Source organism: Oncorhynchus mykiss, chromosome 21 (assembly GCF_057628025.1).
Source record: "Oncorhynchus mykiss isolate SJ-2025 chromosome 21, ASM5762802v1, whole genome shotgun sequence".
NCBI lineage: Eukaryota > Metazoa > Chordata > Actinopteri > Salmoniformes > Salmonidae > Oncorhynchus > Oncorhynchus mykiss.
In genome coordinates, this window is record NC_143042.1 from 29,581,687 (window position 1) to 29,601,663 (window position 19,977).

The 19,977-nt window shown below is 42.6% G+C and overlaps 2 protein-coding genes across 5 annotated transcripts in view; one reads left to right on the forward strand and one right to left on the reverse strand.

Annotated features, from left to right (window-relative positions):
- Positions 1 to 917: 917 nt before the first annotated feature.
- Positions 918 to 4,905, reverse strand: ccdc166 (coiled-coil domain containing 166). Of its 4 annotated transcripts, none has more exons than XM_021577642.3 (10): positions 4,823 to 4,905; positions 4,109 to 4,227; positions 3,953 to 4,006; positions 3,225 to 3,279; positions 2,693 to 2,837; positions 2,538 to 2,617; positions 2,146 to 2,267; positions 2,021 to 2,075; positions 1,817 to 1,903; positions 918 to 1,736 (listed from the first exon to the last, which is right to left on the reverse strand). In XM_021577642.3, the coding sequence occupies exons 2-10, from the start codon at positions 4,216 to 4,218 to the stop codon at positions 1,539 to 1,541; spliced, it is 906 nt and encodes a 301-aa protein (XP_021433317.1). In that variant the 5' UTR covers positions 4,219 to 4,227; positions 4,823 to 4,905; the 3' UTR covers positions 918 to 1,538. The 4 variants fall into 4 exon arrangements, with proteins under 4 accessions (XP_021433317.1, XP_021433316.1, XP_090070492.1 ...); XM_021577641.3 differs by having other exon boundaries at positions 4,646 to 4,851; XM_090214366.1 differs by lacking the exon at positions 3,225 to 3,279 and having other exon boundaries at positions 4,823 to 4,886.
- si:dkey-183c6.8 (protein O-GlcNAcase) overlaps positions 4,673 to 19,977 on the forward strand; it is a 63,514-nt gene continuing 48,209 nt past the window's right edge. The window contains exons 1-5 of the mRNA XM_021577637.3: positions 4,673 to 5,408; positions 17,097 to 17,148; positions 17,680 to 17,777; positions 18,007 to 18,137; positions 18,229 to 18,400. Coding sequence (XP_021433312.1) covers positions 5,369 to 5,408; positions 17,097 to 17,148; positions 17,680 to 17,777; positions 18,007 to 18,137; positions 18,229 to 18,400 — 493 coding nt within the window. The 5' untranslated portion in view covers positions 4,673 to 5,368. The remainder of the gene's footprint in view (positions 5,409 to 17,096; positions 17,149 to 17,679; positions 17,778 to 18,006; positions 18,138 to 18,228; positions 18,401 to 19,977) is intronic.

Genomic DNA, 19,977 nt, shown 5'->3' on the forward strand with positions numbered 1-19,977 from the left:
GGGCCCTCACCTCCTCCCTGTAGGCCGTCTCGTCGTTGTTGGTAATCAAGCCTACCACTGTAGTGTCGTCTGCAAACTTGATGATTGAGTTGGAGGCGTGCATGACCACGCAGTCATGGGTGAACAGGGAGTACAGGAGAGGGCTGACAATGCACCCTTGTGGGGCCCCAGTGTTGAGGATCAGCGGACTGGAGATGTTGTTTCCTACCCTCACCACCTGGGGGCGTCCCGTCAGATAGTCTTGGACCCAGTTGCACAGGGCGGGGTCAAGACCCAGGGTCTCGAGCTTAATGACGAGTTTGGAGGGTACTATGGTGTTAAATGCTGAGCTGTAGTCGATGAACAGCATTCGTACATAGTTATTCCTCTTGTCCAGATGGGTTAGGGCTGTGTGATTGCGATTGTGTCATCTGTGGACCTATTGGGACGGTAAGCAAATTAGTGGGTTTAGGGTGTCAGGTAAGACGGAGGTCATATGATCCTTGACTAGTCTCTCAAAGCACTTCGTGATGATGGAGGTAAGGCGAGGAGGTGGGGTGATACCTAAGCTTTCTTGGGAACAGGAAGAATGGTGGCCCTCTTGAAGCATGTGGGAACAGCAGACTGGGATAGCGATTGATTGAATATGTCCGTAAACACACCAGCCAGCTGGTCTGCGCATGCTCTGAGGACGCGGCTAGGAATGCCGTCTGGGCCGGCAGCCGTGCGAAGGTTAACACATTTAAATGTTTTACTCACGTTGGCTGCGGTAAAGGAGAGCCCACAGGTTTTGGTAGCGGGCCGTGTCGGTGGCACTTTATTGTCCTCAAAGCGAGCAAAGAAGCTGCTTAGTTTGTCTGGTCCTGTCATGTGGATGCATTTTCTTGGCAAAGGAGAAATATTTACTAACAGGGATATAAACAAATTTGTGCACAATATTTTAGAGAAATAAGCTTTTGTGCTTATGGAAATTTCCGGGATCTTTTATTTCAGCTCATGAAACATGGAACCAACAATCTACATGTTGCCTTCATACATCCATACATACACACATTTATCTATCTATATACATTACCAGTCAAAAGTTTGGACACACCTACTCATTCAAAGGTTTTTCTTAATTTTTACTATTTTCTACATTGCAGAATAATAGTGAAGACATCAAAACTATGAAATAAGACACGTGGAATCATGTAGTAACCAAAAATGTGTTAAACAAATCAAAATATATTCAAAGTAGCCACACTTTGCCTCGATGACAGCTTTGCACTCTTGGTATTCTCTCAGCCAGCATCACGAGGTATTCACCTGGAATGCATTTCAATTAACACGTGTGCCTTCAAAAGTAATAAGGAAAGAAATTCCACAAATTAACTTTTAACAAGGCACACCTGTTAATTGAAATGCATTCCAGGTGACTACCTATTGATGCTGGTTGAGAGAATGCCGAGAGTGTGCAAAGCTGTCATCAAGGCAAAGGGTGGCTACTTTGAAGAATCTCAAATATATTTTGATTGAACACTTTTTTGGTTACTACATGATTCCATATGTATTATCTCTCAGGTATCTGCTGTGCGGTGGTGTCTTGTGTCTTCTCTCCCTCTGTCCACCCCCAGTGGCCGAGTGTGGGACCCTGGTGGGGTCGGCCCCGGGGTGGCTCGGAGGCGCCTCAGCTCCCTGACGTACTCCCTCTCCAGTAGGAGCTGCTGCCTCTGGGCCTGGAGCTGGTCCTGAAGTCCCCTCAGGGAGTGGGCTCTCTAGACCAACCAACCAATGAATCAAACCAATCGATCAATCCATCAATGAATCAATGCATCCATCCATCTTTTGGCTATACCTGGATCAGCTGATGCAGCTCTTCCCTCAGATGCTGGTTTTCCAGGGACACAGCTCTAGTGTGGGACAGTAGGCAGCGAGATGCCTCCTAGGGGGAGGAGAGGGGGTGGGTAGAGGTGGGTAGGGAGGTGTGTGTTTGTGTACACATGTTCTTGTTGATGTGCGTACACATGCGTGCATGTCTATGCATGTGTGTGTTACTCACCCTATTAGCGGCGAGGGCCAGGGCCTGTATTTTTTGTTTGGCCTGTGCTTCGTACCTATAATAATAAAAATAATACATTTAAACAAAGGAATTTACAGTCATGCACACACACTTTTCCCATTTACCTCTCTTTCTCACTGAGGAAGCCAGCCTTCAGGGCTTGCAGGGATTCAGAGTGACGACAGTGCATACTGGTCACCTCCCTCTCTAGCTCTGCTATACGCCCCAGCTGCTGCTGCTGCAAGCTCTGTTACACACACACAATATTAAAGCACACACATGAATAGCCATGTCTATACAGTATACACACACACTCACATATGCATACAGCCATGCAAAGGGTACTAATCTAAAATAAGATTATAATAAAATGTGTAATATTAGTAGATCATATATTCTGTACACTAAGTGGTGGTGTGTGAGGAGAGAAAAGGAGAAGTAAGAGGAGATGAGAAGGCAGAGGAGAGAATGAGAAGACGGGTGGGGGGTAGGAGGAAAGGGTGAGGAAGTGTCATACTTTAAATTCTCGGAGCTCAGCAATCTCAATATTTAACAGCGCCAGTTCATTCTCCTTCTCCAGAATCTCCTTCTTCAGGTCTGTTAGGATAGGTTAGATTAGAGTTAGCTTCCTGCTCTCTCCTCATTGGCCCCTGGCACTTCCTGCTGACTCACCATTGGCCTGTTCCTGGTATTTGTCTAGATTCTCCTCCCTCTGCCTCTTCAGGGCCTCCAGCGCCTGGTGGTTTTGGTCGCTAAGGGTGACGATGGCACTCTGACGTTTCTGGGTCCGCTTGGACATGTACGACATGTACTCTTGCTGAGAAGGCGAGAGATGGGGTCAGGAGGAGAGGGATAAGGAATTATATGCATTGTCACTTTACCCCTACCTACATGTACAAATTACCTCAACTAACCTGTACCCCTGCACATTGACTCGGTACCGGTACCTCCTGTATATAGCCTCGTTATTGTCATTTTATTGTTTGTCATTTTATTTTTATTTTATTTTATTTAGTAAATATTTTCTTAACTCTATTTCTTGAACTGCATTGTTGGTTAAGGGCTTGTAAGTAAGAATTTCACAGTAAGGTCTACACCTGTGGCATTCGGCACGTGACAAATCAAATTTGATTTGATTTTATAGGGAGGGAGATGGGAAAGAGAGAGATGGGGAGAAAGAGTGTCAGCCTTTACTGTCACTCACGCTCTCCATGCGAGTCTGGTTGGCCTCATTCTGTAGGAACTCATTCTCACGCCGTCTGGTACAGCAGCCGCAGTTAAGGGAAGTGAGGAAAGTATTCTTGAGAAGCTATCGCTATCACATGAACAGGGGTGGGTCAATTCTAATTGAAGGCAGTTAATTCAGGAGGTAAAATTAAATTCAAATTCCATTATTAAAGAAGGGCATTTTTACAATTATTTTCAATGATAACTGAAATGTAGAAGCTATTTATTTCAAAAGTTTTTAATTCAGACTTCTTCCTGATTTAAATGCTTTCAATTAGAATTGTCCCAAATAAAGGGCCCTTCACTTAAACAAAAATGGATGCAGATTAATTAACAGTTTACAATTTAGCGGACTTGTGTGTGTCTGTGACAACTAAATCCTTGCTGTCTACCTGCAGTGTGCAAAGTCAAAGCTTTGGGAATCGTCCTGGACTGGGACGCCATCTGCCAGACCTTCTGAACAGGTGGTCTTGTGCGGACAACTTCCAGGAATAGTGTTCATTATGTGGCTTCATCAGTGCCTGCTCTAGTGAGGCAGAAACAGACTGCTTGAACTGCATTTGCCTTTATGGCCAAATGCCACATGTTCTGGTTATCATTTGCCCAGTGGGCCTGTATAAATTGAATTGGCAGATGTGTTAGAAATGCATGGGCCGATTTCTGGTTCCACTCTCACTGTTGTGAAGTCTGGGATTTAAAGGATACAACTTTTCCACTTTCCTCTTGAGGTTGTTCAAGGTGTCGGTTAGCTTGTCGTACCTGTAGGTTACAGGAAGTGAAGTACAGAGTCACATGATGACAGACAGGTAGGCATAGAGAGAGAGAGATAGGCTAGCAGACAGACAGACAGACATGTCTCACTCTCTCTGTAGCAGAGCCTCACTGTCGGACCCAGGGTGTTCTGAGTCCTCTACTCCTTGTCCAGCTGTATCATGCTTAAGGGCAGACTCTCCTTTCTTCTTAGGGGGCATTCTAGTTGCCTACACACACACACACACACGCGTCATCTATAGGGATCATTCTTTGCAGAAACAGTGACATTTGATTGAATGGCATCATCATGTTCCATATCGCTGCTTTACCGCTCACCACATCTCACCAGTAGCCTATGTAACGTTAGCCAAGCATGAGCCCACCATACCGCCGCCCACGCTTGTTAACAAACCCGTTACAAGAGAGCACTGGGGCACCGAAAGCGCTGCAAGATAGTTAGCTAGCTAACAGCATCAGTAATGATCACTGATCAGACTACACTCAACGCTGGCTGTGCTGTTCGCATTAGTTGGCTCAGCTCTCTATCAACTTTCCATTGGGTGTAAATATAGCTTTGAATACATCTCTAGTTATAAAGTGTAATTTGATAGCTACAAAAGTAGTAAACATCTAGTTATGTCCTACCTTCACGTTTGTTTAAAACGCTCCCTTGTTGCCAAGACAACTACATAGACAACACATTTCTACAGGGAAGTCACGTTCCCTAAAAATGAAAATAATCAAGGTCGTAAAGACCGCATTTATATAAAAACACGGATCAGTCCGAGCCTGGAGTTACAATGTTACATATGTTCCACTGACCGCATTTGCCCCGCTGCCGAACTTGACCCATCATTACCACGGTTCGGTGATCTGATTTCACATTGCATTACCGTAAAGATCTGCTCTAAAGGGCAACGGACAGACAATCGCTCTACTATCATCTCTCCAGCGGGCTGCTTTGCCTTGCCTGACAGCCGTTTACTTTGGCAATAAACGTCAAAATGTGTATTACATACAGCTCGTTTATATAAATAAAACATATCTCCTATAAATAACAAATAGCTCGGCATTTTGAAGATTACACCTTTCATATCGACACAGACGAGGAAATAGTATCCTCCATTCCTCACACCTTGCATTTGCTTGCAGGAGGTGAGTGCGCCTGTGCGGGGGTTGAGCTAGCTGAGCAGGGAGAGCCAGCCGTGGCGGCACAGATGGAAAGGATGGAAATGGAGAACTACTCCGGCGCCTGACCTGAGACGGTACTAGGAAACGTTCGGTAGGCTAGGCTACTGCTCCGCTCGGTTGGATTGCCGGAGAGAGGCGAGGCGCACGGTGAAAGCAGGGGCGACACAGACAGAAAAGATGGACGGGAGAAGCGAGTTCCTTTGCGGGGTTGTGGAAGGTAAGGAAGGACAACGGTCGTCTGGTTATCTGATCTTTTAATGTTCACGGAGAAGTTCATATGAAATACCATGCATAAAAAAACTATATTTTCAGTGTTTGTAAAGCTTTGAAATGTGGTAGCTATTGTAGACCTATGATCAATCAGACATAACCTCACATTCATCTTTATTCTCGTCATCTTCATATCATTGGTGTCCCAGTTAGTTTGCCATCTATCAAGCCTGCTAGTCCAGTGGTTTACAACTCCAGTCCTCGAGTATCACCAAAAGCACACATTTTTGTTGTAGCCTCTGACAAAAAAAACAAAAAACACCTGAGGTGCGTTCAGTTCACTTCAACGTTTGCTACCTTACAGAGCGGTTTGTACTGACAGACACGTTTATCCAAAACGTTCTTGAACAGACTTTGAGGTACGTTTGGCGAGTGTGTCTTAAAGCAACGAGTGACGTATTTAAAGGGCAGTGGCCATGCTGACATCCTACCTCAACCCACAAACCAACCCTTCCCAATTTTCAATTGATCATTCAGTACAGCACCTTTTCCATTCAATTGAATGTTCCATAACCTAAAAACTTACTGAACGCAGCCCTGATTCAATTCTTTGTGGGCCAAATGATTATTTGACAAGTTGAATCAGGTGTGCTTGTCCCTGGTTAAAATGTGTACTGTTGGGGGTACTTGAGGACTGGAATTGGGAACCACTGAGCTAGTCAGTCAGTCTCTCTCTTTTGTTCTAAGGTGAGAGATAACGAGACAATCTGAAAGGAGCATGGAGAAAAACATTGATAGAAAAGATAAGATAATGATGTGACTGCACACAGCTGGATCCAGAATACCCCCTCCTCACTACTGACCAGTAGCGGTGCATGGGTAAAATCACTGTGGAACCACGGATATTTAGAACCACAGAGAGTTACTGCAAGTCGCAAAGAAAAACAGGAGCTGCTTCCACTATTCCAGCACCATTTAAATTTCAACATCAATATAATTAATAATAATAATTAATATAACCTCTGATTTTTAACTGTTTTATTTCACCTTTATTTAACCAGGTAGGCTAATTGAGAACAAGTTCTCATTTACAACTGCGACCTGGCCAAGATTAAGCAAAATAGTGCGACACAAACAACAACACAGTTACACATGGAAGAAACAAACATACAGTCAAAAACGCAATAGAAAAAGTCTATATACAGTGTGTGCAAATGAGGTAAGATAAGGGAGGTAAAGGCAATAAATAGGCCATAGTGGCGAAATAATTACAATGTAGCAATTAAACACGAGTGAAAGATGTGCAGAAGATAAATGTACAAGTAGAGATACTGGGGTGCAAAGGAGCACAAAATAAAATAACTAAATAACAGTATGGGGATGAGGTATTTGGGGGGGCTATTTACAGATGGGCTAGGTGCAGTGATCTGTGAGCTGCTCTGACAGCTGGTGCTTACAGTTAGTGAGGGAGATATATAAGTCTCCAGCTTCAGTGATTTAAAAATAATTATTTTTTTGTCTGTAGCAGTTTGGGTCTAGAGTGTCTCCCCCTTTTGAAGAGAGGGATCACCGTGGCAGATTTCCAATCTTTGGGGATCTCAGACGATACGAAAGTGAGGTTGAACAGGCTAGTAATAGGGGTTGCAAAAATTTTGGCGGATGATTTTAGTAAGAGAGGGTCCAGATTCTCTAGCCCGGCTGATTTGTAGGGGTCCAGGTTTTGCAGCTCTTTCAGAACATCAGCTTTCTGGATTTGAGTGGAGGAGAAATGGGGGAGGCTTGGGCAACTTTCTGTGGGGGGTACAGGGCTGTTGATCGGTGTAGGGGTAGCCAGGTGGAAAGCATGGCCAGCCGTAGAAAAATGCTTATTGAAATTCTCAATTATCGTGGATTTATCGGTGGTGACAGTGTTTCCTAGTCTCAGTGCAGTGGGCAGCTGGGAGGAGGTGCTCTTATTCTCCATGGACTTTACAATGTCCCAGAACTTTTTGGAGTTTGTGCTGCAGGATGCAAATTTCTGTTTGAAAAAGCTAGCCTTTGCTTTCCTAACTGTCTGTGTATATTGGTTCCTAACATCCCTGAAGAGTTGCATATCGTGGGAGCTATTCGATGCTAATGCAGTACGCCACAGGATGTGTTTGTGCTGGGCAAGAGCAGTCAGGTCTGGAGTCAACCAAGGGCAATATCTGTTGCTGGCTCTACTTTTTTTTAATGGGGCAAGCTTATTTAACTTCTTATGGCTGGGGGGCAGTATTGAGTAGCTTGGATGAATAAGGTGCCCAGAGTTAACTGCCTGCTACTCAGGCCCAGAAGATAAGATATGCATATTATTAGTAGATTTGGATAGAAAACACTCTGAAGTTTCTAAAACGTTTTGAACGATGTCTGTGAGTATAACAGAACTCTGGAAAAAAAAATCCAACCAGGAAGTGGGAAATCTGAGGTTTGTAGTTTTTCAACTCTTTGCCTATCCAAGATGCAGTGTAAATTTGGTCCGATTGCACTTCCTAAGGCTTCCACTAGATGTCAACAGTCTTTAGAACCTTGTTTGAGGCTTCTACTGTGAAGGGGGAGAGAATGAGTGCTGTTTCAACCAGAGGTCTGGCAGTGCCATGAGCCCAGTCTCGTGCACGACCGTGAGAGTTAGCTGCTTTATCGGAAAAAAACATGCATGTATTGTGTAACATGAAGTCCTATGAGTGTCATCTGATGAAGATCATCAAAGGTTATTGATACATTTTATCTCTATTTCTGCTTTTTGTGACCCCTCTCTTTGGCTGGAAAAATGGCTGTGTTTTTCTGTGACTAAGTGCTGACCTATCATAATCGTTTGGTGTGCTTTCGTCGTAAAGCCTTTTTGAAATCGGACACTGTGGTGGGATTAACAACAAGTTTATCTTTAAAATAGTGTAAAATACTTGTATGTTTGAGGAATTTTAATCATGAGATTTCGGTTGTTTGAATTTGGCGCCCTGCACTTTCACTGGCTGTTGTCATATCGATACCGTTAACGGGATTTCAGACGTAAGAAGTTTTAAGATGATGAGGAAAGCACTTTTTTAAAGAACAATCAGACATCCTCTACTGATGGAATGAGGTCAATATCCTTCCAGGATACCCGGGCCAGGTCGATTAGAAAGGCCTGCTCGCTGAAGTGATTTAGGGAGCGTTTGACAGTGATGAGGGGTGGTCGTTTGACCGCAGACCCATTATGGACGCAGGCAATGAGGCAGTGATTGTTGAGATCCTGGTTGAAGACAGCAGAGGTGTATTTGGAGGGCAGGTTGGTTAGGATGATATCAATGAGGGTGCCCGTGTTTACGGATTTGGGGTTGTACCTGGTAGATTCATTGATCATTTGTGTGAGATTGAGGGCATCAAGCTTAGATTGTAGGATGGCCGGGGTGTTAAGCATGTCCCAGTTTAGGTCACGAGCTCTGAAGATAGATATGAGAGGAATCAATTCACATATGGTGTCCAGGGCAGAGGGTGGTCTATTGCAAGCCGCAACGGTGAGAGACTTGTTTCTGGAAAGGTGGATTTTTAAAAGTAGAAGCTCAAATTGTTTGGGAACAGACCTGGATGGTAAGACAGAACTCTGCAGGCTATCTCTGCAGTAGATTGCAACTCCGCCCCCTTTGGCAGTTCTATCTTGTCGGAAAATGTTATAGTTAAGGATGGAAATGTCATTTTTTTTGGGCCTTCCTAAGCCAGGATTCAGACACGGCTAGGACATCCGTGTTGGCAGAGTGTGCTAAAGCAGTAAATAAAACAAAGTTAGGGAGGAGGCTTCTAATGTTAACATGCATGAAACCAAGGCTTTTACGGTTACAGAAGTCAACAAATGAGAGCGCCTGGGGAATGGGAGTGGAGCTAGTCACTGCAGGTCCTGGATTAACCTCTACATCAACGGAGGAGTAGGATAAGGGTACGGCTAAAGGCTATAAGAACCCGTCTTCTTGTACGTTCGGAGCAGAGAGTAAAAGGAGAAGGTTTCTGGGCGTGTTAGAATAGATTCAAGGCATAATGTACAGACAAAGGTATGGTAGGATGTGAATACAGCAGAGGTAAACCTAGGCATTGAGTGACGATGAGAGAGGTATTGTCTCTAGAGACACCATTTGAACCAGGTGAGGTCACCGCATGTGTGGGAGGTGGAACAAAAGGGTTAGCTAAGGCATATTGAGCAGGGCAGGAGGCTCTACAGTGAAATAAGACAATAATCACTAACCAAAACAGCAATGTACAAGGCAAATTGACATTAGGGAGTGGCATGCGTAGCCAAGTTATCATAGGGTCCAGTGAGTAGCTAGGTGACCTAGAGGCACAGTGATTCGGACAGCTAGCAGAAGGGCCTTAAAGGAAATGAAGTTCATGTATATATAATTTGATATACAAAAGAATATACATAACTGACTTATGATTTATATTATCTTGTTTGATCTCATTTTTAACCAATTTAGAGTGATCATTTTTTTAATATGATTTGTCAGTACATTATGTAAATGTTTTGCTGATACAGTGGTTCAGAAGTCTGTTGTAGCCCTCTCGTGCGGTTACGTCGGTAGACCAGTCGTGATGGATCAGCAGGGCTCCGTGTAGTAAAAGGGTCCAGGCCAATTGGCAAAATAGGTATAGTAGCCCAAGAAATTGGCCGATGGACCTCTTCAGCTAACAGTTCGATATGCTCTAGGCAGCTAGCGAGCCGCAGTTAGCAGATGGGCATTCAGGGGAGGTTGCGATGGAGGAAGGCTATTGAAAAAAAAAAATTGGGCGGATTACGTCGGTAGTCCAGTCGTGATGAATCGGCGGGACTCCATTTCAGCAATGAAAGGGGTCCAGGCCAATTGGCAAAATAGGTATTGTGGCCCAAGGAGTGGCTGATGGACCTCTTCAGCTAGCCGGGAGATGGGCCTAGCATAGGCTAGATCCAGGCTAATTGTTGCTTGCTTCGGAACAGAGACGTTAGCCAGGAGTAGCCAATCGGATAGTAGCTAGCTAGCTGCGATGATCCAGGTGGAAAGGTTCAGAGCTTGCGGTAGGAATCCGGAGATATGGAGAAGAAGTCCAATGGGTTGAATCGCACTGTGCAGACTGGCAGGAGTTGTCCGGGCTAAAGGTTAGCTGATGACCGCTAGCAGTGGCTAGCTGACTACTAGCTTGTAGCGGCTAGCTTCTTTTGGGGGTTCCGGTTCTAAAGTAAAGAAAATAGCAGATCCACACCACATTGGGTTAGGCGGCTTTCAGGAGAGTATGTTGAGGTTAAGAAAAATGTGAAGAAAAAAGATATATACACGACAAAGACGCCTGACTGCTACGTCATCTTGGATTTTGATTAGTCTAATACAGCGATAGCTAAAATATACCAAAAACAATTTAGTCCAATCAATGTAAGCTAAATATGATGTGGCTGTCCATGGTTCTGATTTCTGTGTGCGTGCAAGTAGAAAAACATGTTGACTCACCCTACTTGTAGGGAAACACCAATGCCATCCTCCGCTCTTTCATTTTGACCAAACGGTCTATCACTCTGTCATACAGTACAAGCTTACATTTTGCTGTCCTAGGCTACCTGGCTAAATTGCTTGCTAAGCCAACTTTCATTCATGGGCAACATTAGCTAGTTAACATTGGCCTTCTACATATAGCTAGCTACATATTGTACGTCCATCCTCTCAGGCCAGCATCACAACAATGTATGAATTAATGGTTGGATCAGAATCTCTGTTATAATCATTGGCCAGTACTGATGAGTCCAAATCCCTATATCCGTCCATGACTAATTTAGGAACGGGCTAATTTTAGCTAGCTAGCTAGCCACCGGAAGACATCAACATAATGAGATGCTACAATTCAATTTTTCCTGTCAATGAAGTATGCTCTCAATGGAATTTGATAGGAGTGATGTCAAATCCAAGCTGGCTTCCCTTGACACAATTTTTTGGTGCACCAGGACTATTCACAGTTGAACTCAACCCTGATTGGCAAAAAAATTATAATAAGTTGTCAATGGAGTCCAGATGCTCGCTAGCTTCCCTTCAAAACAACCGGTGGTAACATACTCGTTTGGACCAGACAGCTTCAGATAGATGGCTTACACGTAGAGAGACAGAGGGGCGCTATTTCGCTCGCTTGGATGCTTTCCCCTGTGAGATACATTCAGCCTCTTGCGAATTTAATGATAATTCTGAAACACAGAGCGATGAAAGATACGTTTTTTTTTCTTTCTAAATCTTCTTGGTAATGTTTTGGGGGAAGCCTGGCTTCCCTTGTTATTCATGCATACACACTTCTGACCCACTTACCTTCTTACACGCAAGCATGCACTCAGTCAAAGTTAAAGGTGCTGCATTGTCAATCCGCCATCTGCATTGTCCTTGCAGCATTTACTGTGACATGGCCTCTGCAGAAGTCAGGGCATTCCTACTTCTTGCGCATAGCTGTTGTGAAGAAACTTGTCAAGGAGGTGAGTTTGTGTTTATACAGGACTTCCCGCCCTCACCTACCATCAACCAATCATGTTAATGCTGAGCTATACGGCTCCCTCAGCATTGTTACAATATTTTAGAGGCGCATAGCAATGCATTACTGAGCTCAATTTGGCCTCTGCATGCCTCCGGAGGCTCCACAATTGCGTCACACCATCCATATGGCGCCTCCGACCACAATTTTGGATCAAGCATAAATTGGCTCTTTTAATCACACTACCCAACTAAAACGTGGTTCTTTTGAAGTTATGGGAAGCTATGTTTTTGGTTTCACATTGGTTGTGAGAACGAAGTCATAGGTTTCCTGACCTGTAAAACGTAACTTTTTAAAAACGTTACAAGAACAGAAGTGGAAACTTTGTCTGTTCAGGAAACTTTTATTTTTAGGTTGCAGGGAGGTTCTGAGACTGTTTTACTCCGGTTCCTTAAGTTTTCCTGGGAGGTTTTATTAACACTCTGAGAACGGAAATTATAGGTTACTTTTAATGACTGACCTACTTAACTTTAACTGAATGTTTCAGTAAGACGTTTAGCATGTTACTATCTTAATATGGTTAACTTTTTTAAACTCCAAGCACTGATGGGAAACATTCGAACACATTTATTTTTTATTTTGACACGGCATCAGTGAGATTCGAGCCCCTGATCTTCTGTTCACTATCCATGGAATTAGTCCACTGCGCCACCAGGTTTTCATGCATACAAAGCTGCTAATTGTAGTCTACTCAAAGACCCCATTTCAAAGAAACAAGCACTCATTAAGATCAGGTATGGCTAATTAGTGGGCGTGGCCAACACACATAAACACACTTATGGCCTAAACTCACCATAGTCGAGCGTGCAAGTGATTTTATTTTAGAATACATTGTTTTGAATTATAATGACCCAACCGAAGCTGGGCGGAGGGTTGTCTGCTTTGACCTATCATTCAATTAGAACATGTTTCTATTTTTGCATTTTACTGCTGGCGCTGTAGTCACACAAAATAATCTAAATGTTGTCATTTTTTTTTATTTCTAGCTCATTTGAATTGGAAGAGGTAGCTAAGGGTTGAGGCTTTACATACATGCTAAAATGAACCAATTCATTCACTTATGGAAACACAACATCGCAATCAGCAAAAATGATTGGAGATATGGACTATCCTGCTAGCAAAAAGTTACAGCTCCGCCTGGCTGGTCCTTTCCACCTGCCTCACTCTGCTTGCTCCGCCTGCCCGCTTCTTGTGAGTTTTTCATTTTAACAAGACAGAGGATAGAGAGAGTTTTGTTGACGCTGAGAACGGAATGTATACGTCACAGTCTTAACTTTCCATGAACATTCTTTCTTCATGTTATTAGAATGTAATTTAGAGCTTATTGATGTAATGTGTACAATCTGTTTTTTTTTATTCACAGAATATTAAACAGAACCATACATTCTGAGAACATCGATCAAGTCACATTTTTTTTTTAGGATGTTTCCAGAATCTAATAAAAATGTGACATTAAATAAGAACCACATGGGAACTTGTGGAAGTACTGAAATTCCCACAGAAGAATGTTGTTTCTTAAAACATCTTAAGGATAGGCGGGACGCAAATGTCTCAACTGGCCAATTGCCAGGGGAAATGCAGAGCGCCAGATTCAAATAAAATGCTATAAAATTCAAACTTTCATTAAATCACACATGTAAGATACTAAATTCAAGCTACACTCGTTGTGAATCCAGCCAACATGTCCGATTTTAAAAATACTTTTCGCCGAAAGCATAAGAAGCTATTATCTGATAGCCTGCACCAGCAGTGAACAAAGGAGCTAGCATATTACAACCCTGCAGGCGCTACACAAAACTCTGAAATAAAATATAAAACATGCATTACCTTTGACGAGCTTCTTTTGTTGGCACTCCAATATGTCCCATAAACATCACAATTGGTCTTTTTGTTCGATTAATTCCATCCATATACATCCAAAATGTCCATTTATAAAGCGCGTTTGATCCAGAAAAAAACAGCTTACAAAAACGCAACGTCACTAAAAAATATTTCAAAAGTTGCCTATAAACTTTGCCAAAATATTTCAAACTACTTTTGTAATGTAACGTTAGGTATTTTTAAACATTAATAATCGATCAAATTGTAGACGGGGCAATCTGTATTCAATACAGGAAAGAAAACAAACCAGCGCTGCTTTTCACGTCTTGCGCAACTCACAAATGTGTCCCTAGTTCCGAGTTGGCCTACTTCTTCATTGCACAAAGGAATAACCTCAACCAAATTTCAAAAACTGGCGACATCCAGTGGAAGCGGTAGGAACTGAAAATAGGTTCCTATGAAATATCCCTTGGCAAAGACAATACAGGGAACAGAGAGGGGAAGAAAAAAAAAGAATTCTGAACAGTTAGTCCTCGGGCTTTTGCATGCTACATAAGTTATGTTATAATCACAGACATAATTCAAACAGTTTTATAAACTTCAGAGTGTTTTCTATCAAAATCTATGAATAATATGCATATCTTATATTCTTGGCATGAGTAGCAGGAAGTTGAAATTGGGCATGCTATTTATCCAATAGTGAAAATTCTGCCCCCTAGCTTCGAGGTTTTAATGTTCTCTGAACAATTTGAGAACATAACCGTAATCAGAACCATGACGAACCAGTAGGAACCTTTTTATCATGAAGTACTGAAAATCCCAGAGAAGAATGTTGTTTCTTAACATTCTCTGAACTATTTGAGAACATTCCCATGTCAATCCAGTTGGAGAACATTCTTAGAACATGACCAAAATAGAAATTAAATGTATCCATGTTTGAACTTTTAGGAAACTTTCTGTTAAAGTAATGAGATTAAGTTATTTGTTAAAGGGCAACTTTAGGCATGAAAAACTGTCAAACTCCGCCTCTTTCTCAATTTTGAAACAGAAATGTGTGTTACTTTGGTGGTTTATGTGACGACGATAATTTACTCCCACTCGCCTTAAAAAGCAACTGTATTAGTTGACACTGGAGGTTCTCAGAATGTTATGTGCTAGCTGGCTATGGACAATGGCGATGCTCCCATTTCTATATGAACAATTGTATGGCATGCTCTGCTGTATTTGCAGATGAGGGGTTGCCTCATAGGCAGGAATTTGTTAGTGTGGTGGAACTGGCCTGAACACTGTGTTCACCATTCCATTTCACTTCACCAGTCTGGCATTCCTCCTCATTGAAACGGTCTGTAATGAGGGACACTATTCAAAACGAACTTATCTGCAATCGGAACCAATCACAGGATGAATAACCTAATTCAAAGCACAGTGATTGGCCATGTGGGATTTTGTCCTAAACCCATTGTTTCTGAGGATGCTGATTGGACCGGTCCTTTTCTAACTTATTCCAAAACCCATCTATTGGGGAAAGGTCATACAGATACGCCAAGTGAAATAGAATGGTGAATGCAGAGATCAGGCTGGTTCCACCAGGGTATGGCCACTTCACCAATGCGTGTCCATGAACAAATACTGTGCATGTACTAACATGAATATACAGTGCCTTGCGAAAGTATTCGGCCCCCTTGAACTTTGCGACCTTTTGCCACATTTCAGGCTTCAAACATAAAGATATAAAACTGTATTTTTTTGTGAAGAATCAACAACAAGTGGGACACAATCATGAAGTGGAACGACATTTATTGGATATTTCAAACTTTTTTAACAAATAAAAAACGGAAAAATTGGGCGTGAAAAATTATTCAGCCCCCTTAAGTTAATACTTTGTAGCGCCACCTTTTGCTGCGATTACAGCTGTAAGTCGCTTGGGGTATGTCTCTATCAGTTTTGCACATCGAGAGACTGACATTTTTTCCCATTCCTCCTTGCAAAACAGCTCGAGCTCAGTGAGGTTGGATGGAGAGCATTTGTGAACAGCAGTTTTCAGTTCTTTCCACAGATTCTCGATTGGATTCAGGTCTGGACTTTGACTTGGCCATTCTAACACCTGGATATGTTTATTTTTGAACCATTCCATTGTAGATTTTGCTTTATGTTTTGGATCATTGTCTTGTTGGAAGACAAATCTCCGTCCCAGTCTCAGGTCTTTTGCAGACTCCATCAGGTTTTCTTCCAGAATGGTCCTGTATTTGGCTCCATCCATCTTCCCATCAATTTTAACCATCTTCCCTGTCCCTGCTGAAGAAAAGCAGGCCCAAACCATTATGCTGCTACCACCATGTTTGACAGTGGGGATGGTGTGTTCAGCTGTGTTGCTTTTACGCCAAACATAATGTTTTGCATTGTTGCCAAAAAGTTCAATTTTGGTTTCATCTGACCAGAGCACCTTCTTCCACATGTTTGGTGTGTCTCCCAGGTGGCTTGTAGCAAACTTTAAACAACACTTTTTTTAATATCTTTTAGAAATGGCTTTCTTCTTGCCACTCTTCCATAAAGGCCAGATTTGTGCAATATACGACTGATTGTTGTCCTATGGACAGAGTCTCCCACCTCAGCTGTAGATCTCTGCAGTTCATCCAGAGTGATCATGGTCCTCTTGGCTGCATCTCTGATCAGTCTTCTCCTTGTATGAGCTGAAAGTTTAGAGGGACGGCCAGGTCTTGGTAGATTTGCAGTGGTCTGATACTCCTTCCATTTCAATATTATTGCTTGCACAGTGCTCCTTGGGATGTTTAAAGCTTGGGAAATCTTTTTGTATCCAAATCCGGCTTTAAACTTCTTCACAACAGTATCTCGGACCTGCCTGGTGTGTTCCTTGTTCTTCATGATGCTCTCTGCGCTTTTAACGGACCTCTGAGACTATCACAGTGCAGGTGCATTTATATGGAGACTTGATTACACACAGATGGATTGTATTTATCATCATTAGTCATTTAGGTCAACATTGGATCATTCAGAGATCCTCACTGAACTTCTGGAGAGAGTTTGCTGCACTGAAAGTAAAGGGGCTGAATAATTTTGCCCTCCCAATTTTTCAGTTTTTGATTTGTTAAAAAAGTTTGAAATATCCAATAAATGTCGTTCCACTTCATGATTGTGTCCCACTTGTTGTTGATTCTTCACAAAAAAATACAGTTTTATATCTTTATGTTTGAAGCCTGAAATGTGGCAAAAGGTCGCAAAGTTCAAGGGGGCCGAATACTTTCGCAAGGCACTGTAGGTATGAATGGCAACACTGCTTAATTGTACACTAGCATTAATGTCTCTCTCTTTCGTGTGCTTGTCTGTGTCTCAGGGTTCTATGGGAGGCCCTGGTCTATGGAGCAGAGGAAGGTCCTTTTCCAGTGGTGAGTACTTGGTGACAAACAGAAAGGTAACATACAGATGTAGGATCTTAATTTGATCACCCTGTTGCAGGATAACTTTCCTGCAATGCATGACATTTTAAACGTGCTGTGTACTAGATGTTTAAAAAGGCTTCTGAAGATTGTAATGTCAGACTTTTATCAATCTATACAAAAATGTCAATTTTAATTTTATCTACATAGTTAACATTTCCGGTTGCTGCAGGTTTATTTTCCTTCTGTAGCAAACTGGCTCAAATTAAGATCCTAAATCTGTATGGTTGACATAGGAGGACATGGAAAGGGATAAGGAGGGAGTGAGTATGATCTGCAGTTGAAACAAAAACAAAGCGGTGGTTGACTTTGTTTTGGTAAAAAGCTGAGGGATGGGCCTGGAGAAATGTATCAACTCTCAAATGTATAGACAGAGCTATTGGTGCAAGGACTTGACCGTCCATGATATCAAAATTATTTCCAGAAACTGACACTGGGTCAATATCACTGTAAAGAACTCTCTCCCTTTCTCTCTGTTAGGATGCAGAGGTGGGAGTTGAACACCTATCTGTACGGTCCTAAAGATGATCTGAAACACAGACTACTCTGGAGAGAGGTCTACTCCCCTGAAGAGGAGGGTAAGGGATCTCCCCATCCATCACTCATCCATCTCTTCATCCCTTCATTTATTTGTTAACATCTCTCTTTTAGTCCACCTTCCCACCCCTCCATCTCCCCATACCCTCATCCCACCTTCTCTCCTCACTCTGTCCTTTTCCCTCCATCTCTCACTTTTGCTTTAAACTAAATGTATCTCTCCTGGTGCTGTCCTTGTTTTCTCCACTCCTCCTCGCTCCTCTCTTGCAGGTCAGTTGCATACTTTGATAGTAGAGTCTGAGAAGAGAGGTCTGAGGTTTGTGTACTCTCTCTCTCCTGGTCAAGACATTGTCTTCTCTTCTTCCTGCGACCTCTCCCTGCTTAAACGCAAGCTACGACAGGTACATACATGCACCTACACACACTTGCATGTGCACACAGGCATGCACACGCATACCTACACCCCTGCCTTACTATCTCTCCTCTCTGTAGGTGTCAAAGTTGGGTTGCCAGGCATTTGCGATCCTTTTTGATGACATAGACCACTCCCTGTGTCAGGCTGACAGTCAAGCCTTCTCCTCATTCGCTCACGCCCAGGTTTCAGTTGCCAATGAGATCTACCGATTCCTGGGAGAGCCGCCCGTCTTCCTGTTTTGTCCAACAGGTGTGTAGTTGAGATGTGTGTAGTGTCCTTTCTCTCACACACACACACACACACACACACACACACACACACACACACACACACACACACACACACACACACACACACACACACACACACACACACACACACACACACACCAACAACAAAAACAAAAAAGTTCCAAAAGAAATAGAGACATTGCAAATGTCATATTATGGCCATATACAGTGTTGTAATGATGTGCAAGAAGTACACCCCTGATAACAAGTAAACACACTTAACGTTCACAGCAGCCACATTTTTAATGTATTTATTTTATTTGACATTTATTTAACCAGGCAAGTCAGTTAAGAACAAATTCTTATTTACAATGGCAGCCTACCAAAAGGCAAAAGGCCTCCTGCGGGGATGGGGGCTGGGATGGATATTTATATATCCATACCAGCCCCCATCCCCGCAAGAGGCCTTTTGGTAGGCTAACCATTCAAAAGTTTGGGGTGACTTAGAAATGTCCATGTTTTTGAAAGAAAAGCACTTTATTTTTTGTCCATTAAAATAACATCAAATTGATCAGAAATACAGTGTAGACATTGTTCATGTTGTAAATGACTATTGTAGCTGGACATGGCTGATTAAAAAAAATATATATATTTTGAATATCTTAGGCGCGCAGAGGCCCATTTATCAGCAATCATCACTCCTGTGTTCCAATGACATGTTGTGTTAGCTAATCCAAGTTAATTTGAAAAGGCTAATTGATCATTAGAAAACTCTTTTGCAATTATGTTAGCACAGCTGAAAACTGTTGCCCTGATTAAAGAATAATAGAACTGGCCTTTAGACTAGTTGACTATCTGGAGCATCAGCATTTGTGGGTTCGATTACAGGCTCAAAATGGGCAGAAACAAAGACCTTTCTTCTGAAACTCATCAGTCTATTCTCGTTCTGAGAAATGAAGGCTATTCCATGCAAGAAATTGCCAAGAAACTGGCCCGCATCTGTTGCCTCTTTACTGTTGACATTGAGACTGGTGTTTTGCGGGTACTATTTAATGAAGCTGCCAGTTGAGGACTTGTGAAGCGTCTGTTTCTCAAACTAGACAATCTAGTGTACTTGTCCTCTTGTGCACCGGTGCCTCCCACTCCTCGTTCTAATCTGGTTAGGGCCAGTTTGCTCTGTTCTGTGAAGGGAGTACTACACAGCGTTGTACAAGATGTTCAGTTTCTTGGCAATTTCTCACATGGAATAGCCTTAATTTCTCAGAACAAGAATAGACTGACTAGTTTCAGAAGAAAGTACTTTGTTTCTGGCTATTTTGAACCTGTAGTCGAATGCTGATCAGGCGAAACAAAACTTTCCAAGACAGACCGCTACACATAACTGCTACACACAGCCTACATCATTGTCACCACATTAGCTGGAGTAACATCATAGTCAACATAGCTAATAGAACTAACATGTTAGTAAACCCGCTATAATCATGCAGTAACGTCAGTGTACAGTCATTAAGCAGTTTAACACTTACACCGGCGGGGCCCCTTGGCAATAAGTTAGTAAAACCAAAAGGATACCTTGACTTGGAAGAGTTCCAGTGT

Excerpts from the sequence above, each read along its gene's own strand:
- ccdc166 (XM_021577642.3), bottom strand. The coding sequence starts at position 4,218 with ATGCCCCCTAAGAAGAAAGGAGAGTCTGCCCTTAAGCATGATACAGCT. Across the intron at positions 2,618-2,692 it reads ATACCAGGAACAGGCCAATG|ACCTGAAGAAGGAGATTCTG; the intron begins GTGAGTCAGCAG and ends CTATCCTAACAG. Across the intron at positions 2,268-2,537 it reads CTGAGCTCCGAGAATTTAAA|AGCTTGCAGCAGCAGCAGCT; the intron begins GTATGACACTTC and ends TGTGTGTAACAG.